The following is an 18,437-nucleotide window of genomic DNA, read 5'->3' on the forward strand; positions in this document are numbered from 1 at the left end:
ATCAAACATATAAATTACCGTGGTGTTAGCCAAGATTTTCCTTATTTTTTATTTGGTTTGGTTCTAGTTTATTTAGACACAAAAATTTTCTTTTAGTCAGCGCATATTAACCAGTTCTAGAAAATTGTTCTCTTTATATATAAACATATATATTCCGTATATATCATATATACACATGTCTAATTAATCATTGGACTTTTGATGGCTACGAAAAATACCCAAAAGAGACGGAGAGATACCCAGATAGATAGAGAGAGAGATCGCAGAAGAAATAAGCAAATTTTCACAACAGCCACGCGTAGTTTATTTACAATATTCACATATAATGCAGCATTTCTCTATGTACCAACTTTATCTATATCTATACATATATATTCCCATATATATTAAAACATTTTAAATATGTAAACAAGAGATTTCACGTTCTTTGACTGACGAAACATTCGTGAAAACTCAATTAATTTATATTCAAGAATCGTTCGCTCAATGCGAAAAGGTGTAAAAAGAAATACAAACAGAAAAAGCAAAAGCAATGGGAAATGGTAATTAAAACAGTTTTTAGTTGTAGTTGTTGGTCTTTTTATTGAAATGCGTTCCGCAGCACAGGAAATGAAGAAAAATATCACGTGAGCCCCAAACAAAACATGGTAAATGCTTTGGCCATTTCAAATTGTGAATGAAGCCACAGAGTAGCAAAATGCGAAGGGGGCGTGAAGCACGAAAGTAAACCGAATTTGTGAATGAGTTGTGAAGTGTATGAAAATAATAATATGATATATGATGGATGATTGGTAAAAAGTATAAGAAATTATATGAAAACATACAAATTTTTTCCTGATAATAATTTAAGCATAGATACATATATAACTTAATTTATTAAATATCCTGTGCTTTATAGTGATATCCTAATTGAGGGCACATAAGATTTTACATTAGGAATTCTTTCCATTTACCATTTCTTTTACCTTCCGCCCCATTTTCACACAAAAATTTCTCATATCCGTTAGCACAGAAATTCTCTACAAATATTTCAGCTATTTTTCTACTCGCCACCTCTTGCATGGCGCCAACACAACAGCAACGAGAACAGCAGCCAAATTGGTCATAAATCTAATTTGCTTTCCAAAATACAAATTTTTTTTGGTTGTAAACAAATTTCATTAGAGGGGGCATTTCTCAACCTGAGCCTGCGGAATTTTCGGTACCAACATTCTTGTGGTACATTTCGTTGCATTGCCAAATCGCAAGCTTACGAAATTTCCCACAGTTTGCAATGGGGCGGACTATTTATAAAAGCGTTCTCACAGAGATTTAGGTTGTATACACACACACATAAACATACTCTCTCTCTATCTCTTCGTCGCTCGCACAACCATATTAAGAGTTATAGCTGTCAACAGGCGAGCAACAGGCAGCCAGAACGAAAACAGAAAACAGCTGTTCGTGCTGGCGGCGCCAAAAAAAAATTGAAGAAAATAGAAACAGAAAATGAAATAATCAAGAAAAACCGAAAAACGAGCGCATCGCTAAGCAGAAAACACGAACAAAAAAGTCATTCACACGCACACACAGACAATAGTTAAAAAGCTTTAACGAAGCTTGCACGCGCCAGGTTGTGATCGCCCGTCGCTCTGCTGCTCACCCACTCACGCACACACACACACACACATGCATATTCTCGCATTGGCTGGCCGGTTGTGAGTGCTCTCTCATTCGCTCTCCCTCTTGCGCTCTGGCTCTGGCCACCCCATTCGGGTTGAGCTTTCGGTTTCATTCACCGCAAGAAACCGGCCCGCCGATGAGAACATTGAACGCATTCAAAGGCATCGCACGTAGGCCTACGGAATTTCAAAGTTTCGCGATTTGAGTGCGTTTCAATTTAGGATTCACGATCGAACCGATTGAAACCCTTATTTAATGCTGTTATTCAACCCGTGTGCAGGCCGAGGAATATTACAAAAACAATCAAAAACGAAATAAATAATCGTTAAGAAACAACAAATTGAATGCAAAATTATTAAAATTAAGAAAGAAACGATGAAAATATGAAATGAAACGAAATAAAATGTGAATTGATAAATTTGAATGTGCTGCTAATTAAATTCAAGTGCTGCGCCGCGCTCGCACGACGAATAAACGAAGCAAGCAAATTACAGAGCGCAATAAATTAAAGAAAAAAAAAAAAGAAACAATAAAAACAAGCGGCACAAATATAATATATATAAATTTAAATAAACAGAATAAGCAACAGAAATCTACATAAATGTATTTGTTGTGGCTGTGACAGAAACAAAATAACATATAAAATAAAATAAAATACACGAAAATAAAATACTTGGTGCCAAAATAAGCAAAATAAACCAAAAAGCTAAAAAATTAAAGCTCAGAGGAAGAAGTAGAACAACAAAAACAAACAAAACAAAACAACAACAACGACGACGACAACAACAAGATGGTTGGCAAAGTTTTGGGCATACGTGAGTTGGAACAGTTCAGCAGTCGTCGCAGCAGCATCTACGTTGATCCCGAGTGCGAGAAATTCTTTGAGCTGCCCCTGTTTATAGCGGCCAGCTCGAATGATATAACGACCAAATGTCAGTGCTGGCAGTTCAGTCCAGGTAATAAAACTCCCCTCCCTCGACCATATACAGAGATTCCGAACATTAAAAGAGCAAATAGCGACAACAACAAATGCTAATAAACTCAACTAATTTCCAGTGTAAACAGCAAGTTGTTTAAAATAGATATTTTTTTTAAAAGGTTAAGAGTTTTACTGAAACTTTTGGGGGAAGGGCAGCAAAATGTCAGTTTTTATTGATTTTATTTGGAAGACAGTCTGAAATGTTGACTGTTCATTTATCGTGTTTTCAAATCCATTTTAACTGCAAGCATTAAACTGATTCAAATGGCGAAAGCTTGTTTTAAGATGAAGATCTGGGAGTAAAATTATTCAAGTGTATTAGACTTGAAAACAGCGCGTTAAAACTAACAGAAGCTTTTAAAATAATAGAGTACAACCTCAATAGCAATAAACATTTTTAATGTAACTATGACCATATACAGATGTATTATTGCTTATTTTTTGTCAATTTAGGTTTATATAAATAGAACTTGTGTAATGAATTAAATTAGTTTTACTTGAACTAAAAATCTACATATTTTCGTTAATTTTTATTTAAAATTTTATTTAATATACAATTTTTATATTTATTTAAAAAAAAAAATTATTTTTTGTCTTATTTTTGACTTTTGTTATTTACTTTTTAATTTTGTATATTTAATTTCATAAAAGCTTAATACAAGTTTTTTTTAATTTTTACGGGGCCATGTTTAATGGCCATAAGACTGATTGCATTTTGCATTCAAATTTAGCTCTCCAATTTGTTAATGTTTTTTTATTTTTTTTTATTTTTATTTTTTACTACTAAGCAGCAGCGGATTTTGCTGTGCTTAGTATGTATATATTTCACTGATTTTTCATTTAAGTTTGCGATTGAAAAATTACAATTGATAATAACTATTTGAAATTCCGAAATAAATGAAATTGATGTCGCAATCGACAATTTATTGATTTAAAAATGCTTATGTGAGCGTGTGTGTGTGTGTGTGTCTGAGTTTTTCTCAAAACATTTTCATATTGTGAATGCAAGTCAAATGCAAATGTGCGGAGATTAATTACACACGCTTAACCCACACAATAGCATACACACACCACAAATGCAAACGAGCCTCAGTCAATTATACCAGTTTTTATTGTTATTGCATTTACAACATCCTCTCCATACCCCCCACACACCCCCTAAGCCTTCACAGATCTATATCAATATCATTCTCGCGTCATCTGATATATGCAGCAGAGACCCACAACAATTTTGGTTAAATGATATAAAAAATTTAAAAACAAAAACAATTCAAAACGCAATAAAACAGTCAGTCGATTTATAAATACCCTATAACAAAAAAATCCTATAAAGTATTTAAAATGGCTTTATTTCTTATATCTAAGTACTGCATATACGATGATCAAGGCCTACTTACAAAAATGTGTCACTTAAAACAATAATATATAATATAATAATTAAATAAAGAAGTTCGTTTTAATCGATTCTCATAGACCAACTATCATATTAAGATATAATCGATAGCCTGTATACCCTATCCTCATCATGATTTTCAATGGGTATGACGAAAAAAAAAGAGCTGATTGTAATTTGCTGTATCTGTTGTGATTCGTTAAAATGAGCAAATTTACCCAATGACTGGCGCTGAGTCGAGCGCTTATCAGCGCCAACAACGCCAGGAACCTGAGGCCACTATTAACGGCAACGACAACAACAACAACAACAGCAATAATAACAAATAGCAAATAAAGCAAACGCTGGTGATAAGCAGACGAGCAACTGTCTTGCAAAAATCGATCAGCTGTCGGGCGAGCTGGTAATGGGACTTGTAGCCAATGCACAATCAATTACCCAGAGAATCCGATACCTAATCAACATGGCAGCTCTATTTCGTATAGCTGCACCCGACTCAAGTGTTTGGCCCCAGTGGCGTGTCTTGTGCCTATTGCGATCCTCCTTGAGCAACCAGCTGACCAGCGATAAAGATTTCAATTACGTAGTTAAGCACAAAATACTTCAAAGCTCTGACCAACAATCGATCTAACAGTTTGTCATACTTGTATCGGATTATGTTGTGGACGGGTGTAAAAAATATAATTGGAATAGAAATTACTAACGAAATATCGTTGATAAATAAATAAATACTTTAGATTAAATATAGTATTTTATTTTTATGATTTTCGTTAATAGGTCAAGTGTTACTAAATTTTGCTTAGCAATTTCAATGTGATGCGTTATAAATCTAATATTCTTAATATGTTCATCTTGTGGCTCTAATTTGAACAATCTAGAAGGTTATGCAATTCAATTAAAATTTGTGTCGGCCCTAAAACGTCTAAAATGAAACCAGAATGAGGTCATCAAATAAACGAGATCAGATGTTGTTTAATTTCTTATTGAATTAATGATTTTGCCACTTTCAACGGCATTTAATTTCAATATTTAATTGTTCGCTGAAAAATTATACTACTATAAATATTGATACAAATTAAATTAAAACTGTTTTGCATTTGTAATACAAAGCAAAGTTATATTGAATACTACAGTTTAAACAGCGTATATGTATAGCTAGGCATAAATATTAATCAAAGTCTCAACTTCGATTTAATTTCTATTTGATTTTCAATTTATTTTACTTTAAAGTCTGTAGTTTATATTATATTTAATGCAAGTTATCTACAAGTGCTAAAAAGTAGTAGAACGGAATATATGTATGTATATAATAAATGTTGCATTATTGCTATCATTTCAATTCAATTTTAATTATAAGTCCCAGCGCCCCAGCGGTCACTTAAAATCAACTAACTTTATGTATGTAGAACAAGCATCTATCAATAAAGCTTATCACATATTGCAATAAACACATACAAGCGCGTACACACACACATGCACACACCCTCTCACACATACACACACTCAAATTAATTGCAAACTCAAGTATTTTATTTGCCACTCTGACGTATGAGTAATTTTTATTTTGCGTTCTTGCTGACAAATTTACGTACTTATCTGCAGCTCAAGTCGGCTTTTTTCTCTACAATATTTTTTCTATACTTCAGTTCATGCGGCCTCCAGCTGCAAGCTCAATTGGTTGGACTGGGGAACTGTTTGGGGCAAGCGTGTTTGACTTAATTCCTTATCAATCATAAATGTCGCATAGAGTCTTAAGTGGTACTAGCTAAACGGCAGCTGCAACTGACCAACTTATCAGCCGACACTTGAGCTGACCAACAGGGGTTTATATCGTAAAATACATACTGTGTATATAAAAAGTTATATTTAGCTGCTCTGTGGCATGATTTACAATACGATGCAGCATTTTGAATAATCAATTGTATACCCTATGATGCACAGCTGTAATTCAAAACTAATTAGTGGGGTTTGATATGTAGAAAACATTTACCTTTAGCTATATGCCTGTCTACCCATATTTATTCTTTAATTATATATATGACATATAAGTTTATAATATATTCAGATTCGAATATAGGTCAAGCTCTGGCTTACATTTTTTAATCATTGAAAAAATGAAAAATAAATTCTTTGATTGCTTCATCTAATCTGTATATGTTTCAATTTGTAATTAGTAGCGGCTGATAAAAACAGCAATTAGAGAATTGATTTATATATAAACACTACTCTGAGATACGTCAGATAAGATTAAAAACAGTCGAGGAAAATGTCGGAAGAAATTAAATATAAAGCTTTTTAATAACAATAATAATAAAAAGTAAATATTTACCAAGGTAATTTCTGTATGCTAAGTTTATTTTAATTTAAATACAACAAAAAATGTAACTTTAATGTATATATACATATAAGAAAAATTGAATTTACAAATATTTTAGGGTATTCTCAAGTGTATCACTTAACAGTTCTTTGGCAAAATTTTTTTTATTTATTTTATTTTTTTGTTGGTTAATTTATTGTTTATTGTTAGACATAAACGTAGTGCATGACCTATCCTAAGTACTATTCTCTTGACTTGTACTAAACGTTTGGTGTGTTTGCTTTTGTCTTCCAGGCAAAGAGCCGGCGCTACGCTCTTTCACCGAAATCCAACAGCTGCTGCAGCAGAACAAGAAGCGCGATGTTAAGAACATACTCAGAGAGAACTCGTGGCCCATAAATTCACCGATACGCTCACAATTGTGGCCAGCACTATGCGCCCAGCACTTGACCAAGCAGAATATTGTAGATGGCTTCTACTGGGAGATGGTGCATCAGGTGAGACTTAAGCAATATTATACTGAACCACTATATATGTATTTATTTATATTGATTATCTATCGAACAGGTCTTTGGCACCACGGAGCTGTCGGAGAAGCCCATCATGCTGCCCGCATTTGTGGATGCCACACACTGTTTGCCGTATCACTTAACCAGCACGGGACGCGCTGTTGCCGATCGCATTGTGAACGTTTTGGGCTATGATTGTCCCGACATTACCTACAGTCCAGTATTGTATCCAATTACATCGTTACTTTTGCATTTCATGTCGGGTAAGTGCCTATCCTCCATCTCACTTCACTTCTCATCACTTCAGTTGAGTTCACTTCACGTGACAGAAAACGAAATCTGGATTGTAATTCGTTTTACATGTATTACACACGCTAGACGCACTTGGGGCGCAGCAGCACTTACTTCATGCGCTGTGTTAAATATTTGTTTTTGTCATCATTTGAATTTGTTGTTGTTGTTGTTGTTGTTGAGGTTGCTTTAACAAACAAAATATACACGAATAATTGGCACAATTGTAAATCGCTGCTCGAAGTAACTCGCAGCTCGGCGCAAATTGATGTATCGTGATTTTTCTAGCTAATTGGTTTGGTCAACAGGCAGGCGGAAAGACAGGCAGGCAGGCAGGCAGGCAGGCAATCAGGCACTGAGCCAACAATTTTAGCCATCTCAAATACACTCAAATCAATAAGACACTTCTCATCTTGACCCTTCAAGCATGTGAAATCAAAGTGTATATATATACTCTATATATGTATATATGTACGTGTGTGTGTTTATATATTTACTTGCTTATTGTTGCCTGAAGTTAAGCATGTGTGACCTTTAGGGCTTATTGTATTCGTTGCTTGGCTTTGTGCTCTGCTTTTATCACTGTTTCCTGTATTGCTGAATAGACTGTGGCAATATTTACATTACGAATTAGTTATTCCTTTATTGTGTGTTTGCATCAGATATGTATGAAATAGATAGAAGAAGGACAAGCGCCACAAAATATTAACAGCCAAGTCGAATGAACGTGCTCTACAGCACGCGCAGAGCAAACTTGCTGTCAAATAATCGAAAGTTTGTTCAAATAACTTGTTTTCAGTTTAGATTATTTCAAAGTCAATCGCAATTATAATTGAAGTTTATGTATTTTATAGAACTTTCCAATTGTCTTGCAAAATGATTTACTTTATAATAAGCCTAAGATTGATTGATTTGTTCCTCTCCTAAACACTTTTTATGATGACCTCTTTTGATTTAGGTTGTTGTTTTGTCAACATTTGAAGCTGTTTGTTAGATTGGCGCAGCTCCCATGCAGCGATCACCTGCCTGGGATTAGAAATGACAGCCGCGTGGCCTCGATACTGTGTAAACCTTTAATATTTTCATTTATGATTAGCTCTTGTAATCTCATTAATCTCAGCTGCTGAACTCTGAACACCCTCATTCCCTGTGAAAAAACAAGACAATTAATCGATTTGCATCTGGGTTCAAGAGTGTGCCGCACTCAATTTAGAATACGGATTATCTTTTGAATTATACCTATCGGCACGCTAAATGCACCCAACGTAGGCAGGAAGGGGCTGGCAGAGGTCTTCGTTTACGATTAATATGCGACGTAAATCGGGAGGCACATAGGCAGGCGTAGGTCCCACTGCAGCTGATAAAGCTGCGCCTGATAAGCTCACCCCGGCAGCCAGCGGCGAGCGGCATGAAAAGAGGCCGACTTATGTCTTTCTCCCTCGCTTAGTTTGTCTGTCTACGTTTCCGAGTTTTGAAGGTTTGTTTACACTGCGAATATAAAACAAATTTCACTGAAATGTCTGGGGACTGCGATTCCGGGTCAAACTCAAGGTAAACACTATAAATAGTAAGCAATCCCTCGTTTAGACTACAAAGTTTCTAAAATCAAAATTACTAGTCAGAAGATCGCAGAACAGGAGCTTGCAAAAAAATTATATTTCTCGATAAAAATAATGAAAAGAAGATGAAGCAGCAAGCAGAAATAATAATAAAATTTTGAGTTGCATTCTCAATCAGCACTTTGTGCATTTCAAGTTCAAAAGTCGCATATAAACAATGTATAAAACTGTTCAAGATGTTGATATACATTCGTTTACACTTGCCTCCCCATTTATGTTTATATACATTTGTACACACAGCTTATATGTGTGTATACACATATGTATGTATATCATGTTTATATTGACACTTTGCATTACTTGCCGACATCTTGTTGACGTCATTGACGAATCGTTGTCTGCGTTGTCTTCATTGAATTTTATGCAAATTTTTGTTCGTTTTGCCACTGGAATAAAAGTAACAGATCAACGGCACAAGACTACAAATATTTCACTACAGTGACTACCCAATATGTGTGACAATATAATAAGCTTTGATTATAATTTAATGTTTACATTTCTTTTGTGCATTTTATATAAATTTACTTCTTTCTAAAAATTGTTTATACTCGATCTTTTAAACTAAAAGTAAACAAGAATTTAATATGATAAATTACTATCATTTTTATAAATATCCCTCTACTTTTAAAAATATTTAACTAACTGTAAATACTGTAAAATCTAATTACATGAATTTGCTTGCAAACTTTTACAGTTTACTTATATCGTATAACTACTGTGGCTGCAACATGTGACATACATTTTTAGCTTTGTTAGCTTTGGCTTGCCTTAGATCTAGAACTATAATTGTTGTTTATTTTTGTCTTTTTTCTTTTATTTGGCATGTCTCGCAAATTGTTGCTAATGACGCCAGCACGTGAGCATAAAATTCGCATAAAATACAATTGACAAACCCATTCAGATTCGAATTCGCACCGAGATATTGCTCATTCTCTCTCTCTCTCTCTCCATTCCCCAAATTCAATCCCGAACGCAACGAAGCCAAACAAATGCGCACATTTTATATATCATCTTGGCGTTTGCTTTTGTTTTATGGCCGCTTGTTATTCTGCCGTTCTGTTTATGCCCTACCCAAACATTATCCGAGCTGTGCATATTTGTTTTTGCACGGCTTTTATATACATATACATACATGGAGAAACATGGAGCACCCCCTCCTTAGCTAACACCCTGATCTATAAATACTTTTGTCTTACGTGTTCTGTGATATAAAATATAGAATCCAAATCATTCGACTTGACGCACTAAGAACTTATAGAGCTTGAGGGTTAAGACTTTGCTTAGCATTTGCATATTTATGAAGGTTCAGCATAGAAGCGAAAGCTCACTAATACATGCACGTACTCGTCTGTGTATTGGTGTGAGTGTTTGCGAAAATCTCTCTCGAAATACCTGAGCAAGTGCTGCGACTCTGATTAGAGCACTCAAACAATGTTTCTTTTGAGCTCTCTTATATATCTAACGATGCGTGACTTGAATGCCAGAAGGGCAGAGACTCAACTAAACATGGAATAGTTATTATATGTATATACACATATATAGTGTTATATTGCCAAGTTATTGAACTCTTAGCAGGTTTTTTAGAATGAGTGTTTATTATGAAGCGCTTTCGTTTATTTCAATTAGGAATGATTATATACAACAAATATTTATTTTTAAATATGAAAAAAAAAAATATTAAAATATATTTTTATATAAATACATACATATATTTTTGTTTTATAAATATATTTATAATATATTTTTACTAAATTCCCATTCAGAACACATCCCTTATGACTAATAATAATTTTGTTGGCCATTGTGTTTGCCTTCACACATTGTAATCTGACATTCTCAAAATCGTGTGATTAATAATAAAAAATAAACTGAATTTTCTTATGCCCTTTACCTTGATAAAAATGTTTACAAATATGAAGATTATAAATAATTTTAATATATGAAAAACGATTGTATGCCTATTCGCACTTTTCAAGTTCAACAGCTGCTGTTTTTCTTCGGTTTTGTTTTTTAAAGGGCATTGCAATTTCCACATGGCTCAACTCAATTAGCAGCTCCTACAGTAGAACAAAAAAAAACTATGTTAAATTATTTGTGTGGCTTTCATATAAATGCTGTTTACACGTTTAGAGATTCGTTATTTATTTTTATTTTTTTCTCTCAAACATTGTTTATGTTCTTTGGTTTTTTTATTTTTTGCGCTGGGTTCTGTTTTTTGTCTAAGGCTTCCTCAGTTTCTAACCACAAATGCTAACTGCTGCTCGACTGCAGTCTATCAAAGTCGCATTGCGTACATGATTGATTGAGTGAAGAGTGAGTGCCACTATCACACCCGAGCTCCACTCCTGGCCGCAACACGTGAGCTCTGACGTCAAATGGAAACGTGAAAAGGGGCTGCGATTTTTTGAACCAGTTTTATTATGACTATATTTTATATTAGCGCTGCTTATCGGTTCAATTGGTGTTATAAAATTAAAATGCAAAACCGTTCGTCCAATCCCCTCTGCTCGTAAGCAGCTAATCTATTGTCCAATTAAAAGCTTAACAGTGAGTGGCTGTGGCAGCTGTTAACTATTTTTAGACAAACGTAGTAATTAGAGCACGATTAATTCAACATTTGTGCTTTAAAAAAAGAAATTCTTGGCAGATTTACAGACAAGCAACTGTGCGCGCTTTGCTTTAAATAGAATTAAAGTCAAATATTTAATGATATACACTGCAGTGAGAAGTTGTTCTTATCATATGTTGCTCTTAGGTTTCCGTAAATGATAAGACACAACTCAGAGATACAGAAGTACAGATAAGTCGCGTCCTACAACTGTGATGCGTATCTGCGTTTACTCTGTTGCAGTCGTCAAAACAATTGATAGCATTACAAAACAATGAACTAACTATTAAGGGCGATGGCAAACTAAGCCAAACTGCCTTAGACCGATGCGAACCGCAGCGAAGCCAACTGATAAGCTCAATACTGATAACAGCTCAAAGCTCAGCTGCTGTGCTGTAGTAGTGCTCTATGTGTATGTGTAAATCAATGCAACTGGCGTTTATTTATATTTCAAATGTCAACTCAATGCAAAAAAAAAAATAGAAACATAAAGAAAGCTTAAAGCCTTTAAATTGCTAATTGGGCTTAATAATAAAAAAAAAAATAGAAAAATTAAAAATATGATAATTATGAAATCCCTGCTATCTACACGCCGAATATTATATGCTCTAGATATAGAACTTGGGTGTGCTTTGTTATAATAAATTTTGTTTCCGCTCGATTGTTGCTGGAGTATTTAAAAAGTAAAGCATGTTCTTGTGATTACTGGAGATATCTTAAGAAACACAAAGTATTTGATCGGTTTTCATTAGAAAAGAGATATGATAAGTGGTTCGGCGTTGATTATATTATATAGATTATTCAATTTGTTTGAAATCAAAGGAATATTTCATACAAAAAGTACTAATCTTTTTTTGTTGCTATATCAACTTCATATAAATGATAGTATAGCAGTATATGCAGTTATGTAGGTTATTTATTTTATTTTTAAGCATTTCTAAAGCTCAGTCGCCCTCAGATGATCTGTTTCCATGCATAAGATTTATATAATATAATTTTATAATATTTATTATTCTATATTACATATACACATTGACTTCAAATTTCACACGTTCCCTGATATATCATGATAAAAAATCTATAATACCCTCTGCGAGTGTGCAATAATTGGCCGTCAACACCCACTGGCAATTGCATTTTAAATGTCTATTAAGTACTTCGTTATTATTTGTTGTAATCAGTTTTGTCAACAGTTAACGCTGCTAATGAGCCACACACGAAACTTGACTGCAACACGACAAAAGAGGGAAATAAGAGAATAAATATTATAGGTAGCACAGAGCTAAATAAATAACTCGAATATCTCTGAGAGTTATTTTTAGAGGCAAAGTTTGCTCTCGTCGCGGCAGATTTTCGCATAATTTGGGCTAATTTGTAAATTAAATACATGAAGCAGCGCGTAAAAATGATTAATTTAATAAGCAAATTGCGTGGCAATTTCTGAAAAGCTGCCATAAAAACATCAATTGCCAGAACGAGCTCCAAAGTACTCGAGCCGGAGCTACGCTCCGCAAAGTTAAAGCGTTAAAAGTGCAAAGAGCTGACAAGTGCTTGCATATACTGAGACTGAGATACCCTACAGTCTTTAAAGGTATTAAAAGGTAGGCTTGAAGTGAAAATTCAGATGAAATACTATAGCTCAAGCTTCTCTTGTACTACACTGCGAATAGAGCTTTAAATTCTCATTCAATTAAAAATATAATTGAAGACTTGAATATGTAGGGTATTTTCAAGGTTAAGTCTCTTGGCCTCACCCCCTCTCTGTGAGTGTGTCTAACATTCGCTCAATTGGATTTGCGCTTCGTCATTGCGGTAACGCCCTCGACTCACTGCAGCAGCACCGCAAAACCACACAAAGCTCATCAACCGCAAGTACGACGATGAGCGCGGAACGCGGATTGTGGAACGACCTCAGGAAGCTGCACTGCAAATTGCAATTTGAAATTGTGCAATTAAATTAGAGACAAGCCGCACATATACGCGACCACAAGAGTGGGGCTCGAGTGGTGTGCGTGTGGGGATCTGGCGAGAGTGACAGAGGCGGCAGGCAGTGGGCGCTAGCAGGGTGTCGCTAAGGTTAGGTCTGTTATTGAGTTCCATGTAATTATTCAAGCAAGTGCAACTTGATAACGCATTGCACGCAACCAGCAAGTGCTCCAATATTATGTGATATATACCTATGAATAATACCTATGAAGAGAATTTATCTAATGTTGTATTTAAACTCATCTTGTTTACCTTGCAGAGGAGGAAGCTTACCTGTGCCTGGCGGGACTTGTGGGCAGCAAGGAGAAGACATTCATCAATCAAACCAAACTACAGCATGAGGTCACCTGGAAGACAGTCATGCAAATAGCCAAAAAGCACACAGTATGTCCAAAATAAAATTTACCATTATTTAAAAAAAAAAAAAAACAAATTAATTTAATTTTATTTTCTGCAATTAATAGAAAAGTGCCATTGCGTATTTCCAACGCATCTGTCCAGGCCAGAAGCTGGAGCGCGTATTCATGGACTGGTGCTGGTGGATATTAGCTGGTCTACCCTTTCAGCACTTGGTGCGAATTATGGATTGCTTTTTTCATGAGGGCATTAAGGTGCTCTATCGCGTCGCCCTGGTCATACTCAATCTCTTTCATAAGGAATGCCAGTCGAACAACGAATGGAGTCCGGATAATATTAAAAACGACATTGGCAATGCGCTCATCAAGTTCTGCAAAAAGATACCAGTATCGCCGGCGAAGCTGCTCCATGCCGCTTTTAGTATTAGGGGACTCAGGTATAGTGACTTGTACTAATTGAAGACGATATAATAACAACAAAATGGAGATAGATTATATTAAATAATTATTAATAATATATACAAGAGTTGTAGCATTCTTATTTATAAATAGATATAAATTAAAAGTCTGTTTTAATTTGATATGCCTACACTTAATGTGATCATCTATATGCACATATTCATATAAGTAAATTTGATACCTTGAATTATTTAACGTAATTAACATAGTAATATGGTATCGGAATCAGAGGAGAGAATCCGAAATCATTTAAATTGTTCAAACTATAGCAAAGTTTTCAAATATAATATACAAATGCTGATATGACATGGCATGATATACGCTACTAAACTAAATAAGTAAAATAATTTGCGAAACTGTTTCTAATATATGTTTGTCTCTCTCTTTTTCTCTTCTTACAGTACCCAGTATATTTCTAGAATATTTATCAAGACTGAAATGCTACTAAAAAGCCGATCCGCGCTTAATAGCGGCTCGAAGCAATTAATCAAATCGCGTTCAAGTGATAATCTGCCCACTAGTCAGTCGCAGGTCAACATCCAAATGATGTCACACACATTGACCATACGAGAGGTAGGTAAACGCGAGACCAGCGCAGTCTCAAACAGAACAGCACATACACGAACCCTCCGAATCCACCAGAAACCACTCAGAACCACACAAACAGCCAGGCAAAAGGAACGTAAATATATATATTTATATATATATAACTACGTTTGCTCCCATATGTATAACTCGATTTAACAGTTCTCAAGGGTCTTTGGAGCCACACAACAACCCCACCCAACCTTAATTTTGTTCAGTCTTTAGTTGAAATTAGGTTCAGGTTCAGTTGAAATATATGAAATGATTACTCTTTATCCACACAGAGCACCGCACACACTTCTACAACTTAACCAATTAATTATTTAAACAATCAACTCTATTTAAACTCTATTAATTTCTTGTTTTTGTGTTCTTTCAAACCTCGCACAACAACAACAACAACAACATCCACAACAAACAACAACAACTCAAATATATAAACAAATATTTTAAATGATACCAATTGAAAAACAAAACTAGAAGCTGCACTCCGAGAGCTGTCGCAATTTGGTATGGGGCTATAAATTATCTCTAGATATATCTATATATATAAATATAATGTATATCATATATTTCTATATACTATATGATGATATTGCTGACTGATGTTTCCAAATCTGCTTGTTTTGTTTTTCATAATTAATTAACTAAAAAAGAAGAGTCCTTCGCATGTTGCAGTTAATATAAAAAATAAATAAAAAAGCCATGCGCAGGATCCAAAAATTTAATGTTCTTAACGTTTTGTTTGAGTTTAAAACTAATTGGTTAAAGGCAATGACTTATGCTGATTATCCAATAGATAGGAACTTCTAGAGGATTTTCGGCTAAAGGAGTTAGCGCTTTTGCGGCCAATTATTTTCTGTTGTGTTCTCTGAATTTTTCCTCTTTTGCTGCAGTTTTATGAATGTTTACTGCGAAAAATGATTAAAAGAAACTAATTACAATAAAAACTGTGCTTGAGTTTGGTTTCTCTGACTTTTTATCAAAGCCTAACAAGCCCAAAAACAACACAAACACGAAACAACAACAATAATTAATCCAAAGCTTTTTATCCGTTTCCGTTCCGTTTCTTAACACAAATTTGCATTTGCGATCCGCTTTATTTTTATAATTTTTTCTTGGACTTTTCATTTTATCGCACTTCGTTTGCACTCCAAGGCCATACAAAGAATCATATAAATAAACACATTCAAAAACAAAAACAACAACAACCACAATACATACCCAATTTTAATGCCAAAAATTGTCACTCTATATACCAATATTAACATAATATAATATATATAAATATAAAACTGTTATTTCTACTTTTCTTGTATTTTGCGCTGCCTTGGCAAACTTTGAATGAAAAAAAAAAAAAATTTAATTAAAATAAATCTAAAAAAAAAAAAATATTTATAAAAAAAACTGATATAAAAAAAAAAAAAAAAAAATTCGTGCGCTTATCAACATACAAATTTCATTTCTCTCGAAACTGACATTATATATCATATGCATAAAAATTAAATATATGTATATATATTTAAATGTATATATATATGCCATTGTGTATATAGGGCGAAAAGTCGCCTGGTCATAGAGCTATCGCCATGGGTGTCTATCCCATACACAATCTGAAAAGTCAAGTCTGTAAGAACGAAGATGTAAGTCCAGAGAGCAGTCAAAACGCCATTTGCTAAACCTTTTTTTTGCTAGTATATCCCAACGTAAATATATAAAATTTCTTATTTTTTAAAGTAATATTGTAAAGCAAGATTATCAACATACAACAACAACACCTAAGACAACGGAATGTTTACGCTTATCAAACTGCACCCACAAGTCTCTCTCTATCTCTCTCACTCACTCTCTCACTCTGTAATTCAACGGCACTTCTTATCGAAGTGCTTCACCTTCCCTTAATATATAGTTCACTCTGCATGCCCTCTGATGATGGATGATGTATGCAATGATTGAGTTTCCCCTTTTGTTGGCAATATTTTCTATTAAATTATTATAGCTAATTGATTTGAGTTTTTGTTTTCTATTTATTTGCTCTAAAATTAAGTCGATTATAGTCTTTAGCAGCAGAAGGGCCCAGCATCCCGTTTCCTCCCCTCCCCCGACCCAATGAAAACAGTATCCCATGTCAAATTGCAAATCGATCATTCAATTCGAATCGCATCTAATCTTGACATTGCTATATATCATCTTTTTTCATAGCATTTTGGTTTACCGGGCACAACGAATTTCATTAAAACCTGGACGGATAGACAATTTGTAAGCACATCTATCTATTACGAGCCAACATTTTACCAACAACAAAAAAAAAAATACCAAGCAAAACGTGAAAAACGCGAATGATCCAAAGAAATTCCCATTCCAATCTAAAAATATATATATACATATGTATATAAAACAATTACATCGTGTGCCGTTTTATTAGAAAACTTAACAAAAAGTCCTTCCCCACTTAGTGCTAACTCCCAAGAACACTTCTTCACTCTCTCTCTCTCTCTCTGTCTGTGTCTTACTTCCACCCACTCTCTCTAATTGTGTGTTTGTGTGTGTGTGTGCGTCCCTTGTATTGGTTAACCATACGTCTCCATTTTTAGAGCCTACACAAATCGCAATCTCACTTCATTCTGCAGTTTGGCAGGCCGACAGTTTGACAGTCACATCATACAGTTTAACATGCGCTGCTGCTGGCCAAAAGAAAAAAAAATACAGATAATTCAAGCATAATCGTTTTCGTACTTAAATCAGTAATTTCATTTGTTTTCATTTTATATAGCTCATGTATTAACTTGGCTTTTAGTTACTCTAATTCTTTTTGGCCTTTTAGTTAAAATGTTTTAGTCCCAATTGCTGTCGCTCTTGCTCTCTTGCTGTCAACCCGTTTACCTCTCTGTATCTACCACACGCCCCGCCTAATTTTGTTATTTGTGTGTGTTTACATATTATATAGAGTATATATAATTATTTTAACTGTTTTAAACATTGGCTAATGCTACCTTTTTTTATAGTTAATTGTAGTTAACTTTTTGCCTAATAATATATCTCCGCTAATTCCCAAAAAAATGTTTTGGTTAATTTGAATGTCTCCCTAATGAATTTTGTTATTCCTTCTGACAGCTGTTCACGCTGTGGTCCTGGCTGCCCGTGCGAATCACAATGTACCAACCCGTGCTGCTCTATACCACCGAGGAGCACGGCTGCTCCCTGACCACCTTCTACGTGCGCGTCGAGCAGCATGAGCCCACGCTGCTGATGATCAAAACGTGCAACAATGAAGTAAGTTAATGTGTAATTATGATGTCATTATCGTGCTCTTCTAATTCAATGAAAATTTGGTGTTTAGGTATTTGGCGCCTACTGCTCCTCGCGCTGGTTCGAGCGCAACGTCAAAGATGACAAGGGCCAGAGACAGGCCTACTTTGGCACCGGCGAAACCTTCCTCTTCTCTCTGTATCCCGAGCGTGCCAAATACCCCTGGGTGGGCATCGAGGGCGATCGCGATTTGGGCCATAGCTCAGAACTCTTTATGGCAGCCGATTCCAAAATGATAACAATTGGCGGCGGGTGAGTTGAAATCTATATGTATAACTAAACAATGACATTATTATGTTGCTTTTGAATTAGTCGGTGAAATCTGTCTAGGAATTTAAACTTGATTTTTCTTGGAAATTAGAAA

At 34.7% G+C, this 18,437-nt stretch overlaps 1 protein-coding gene across 13 annotated transcripts in view; it reads left to right on the top strand.

The window, feature by feature from the left end:
- Window positions 1-18,437, top strand: part of sky (GTPase-activating protein skywalker) — a 55,341-nt gene that overhangs the window by 35,261 nt on the left and 1,643 nt on the right. Inside the window, exons 2-11 of one of the 13 annotated variants that reach the window (XM_089258366.1) lie at window positions 1,943-2,618; window positions 6,646-6,848; window positions 6,919-7,123; window positions 13,624-13,748; window positions 13,829-14,157; window positions 14,581-14,752; window positions 15,245-15,274; window positions 16,321-16,407; window positions 17,879-18,037; window positions 18,105-18,325. In XM_089258366.1, the coding sequence (XP_089114492.1) occupies window positions 2,453-2,618; window positions 6,646-6,848; window positions 6,919-7,123; window positions 13,624-13,748; window positions 13,829-14,157; window positions 14,581-14,752; window positions 15,245-15,274; window positions 16,321-16,407; window positions 17,879-18,037; window positions 18,105-18,325 (1,697 nt within the window). In that variant the 5' untranslated portion in view covers window positions 1,943-2,452. Of the gene's footprint in view, window positions 1-1,761; window positions 2,619-6,645; window positions 6,849-6,918; window positions 7,124-13,623; window positions 13,749-13,828; window positions 14,158-14,580; window positions 14,753-15,244; window positions 15,275-16,320; window positions 16,408-16,966; window positions 17,024-17,878; window positions 18,038-18,104; window positions 18,326-18,437 lie in introns of those variants that run through there. The other 12 variants (XM_089258365.1, XM_089258367.1, XM_030386109.2 and 9 more) reach the window with 12 other exon arrangements.

The sequence above is a fragment of the Drosophila navojoa genome, chromosome 3 (assembly GCF_054131105.1).
Source record: "Drosophila navojoa isolate 15081-1374.11 chromosome 3, UAZ_NAV_1.0, whole genome shotgun sequence".
Classification (NCBI taxonomy): Eukaryota; Metazoa; Arthropoda; class Insecta; order Diptera; family Drosophilidae; genus Drosophila; species Drosophila navojoa.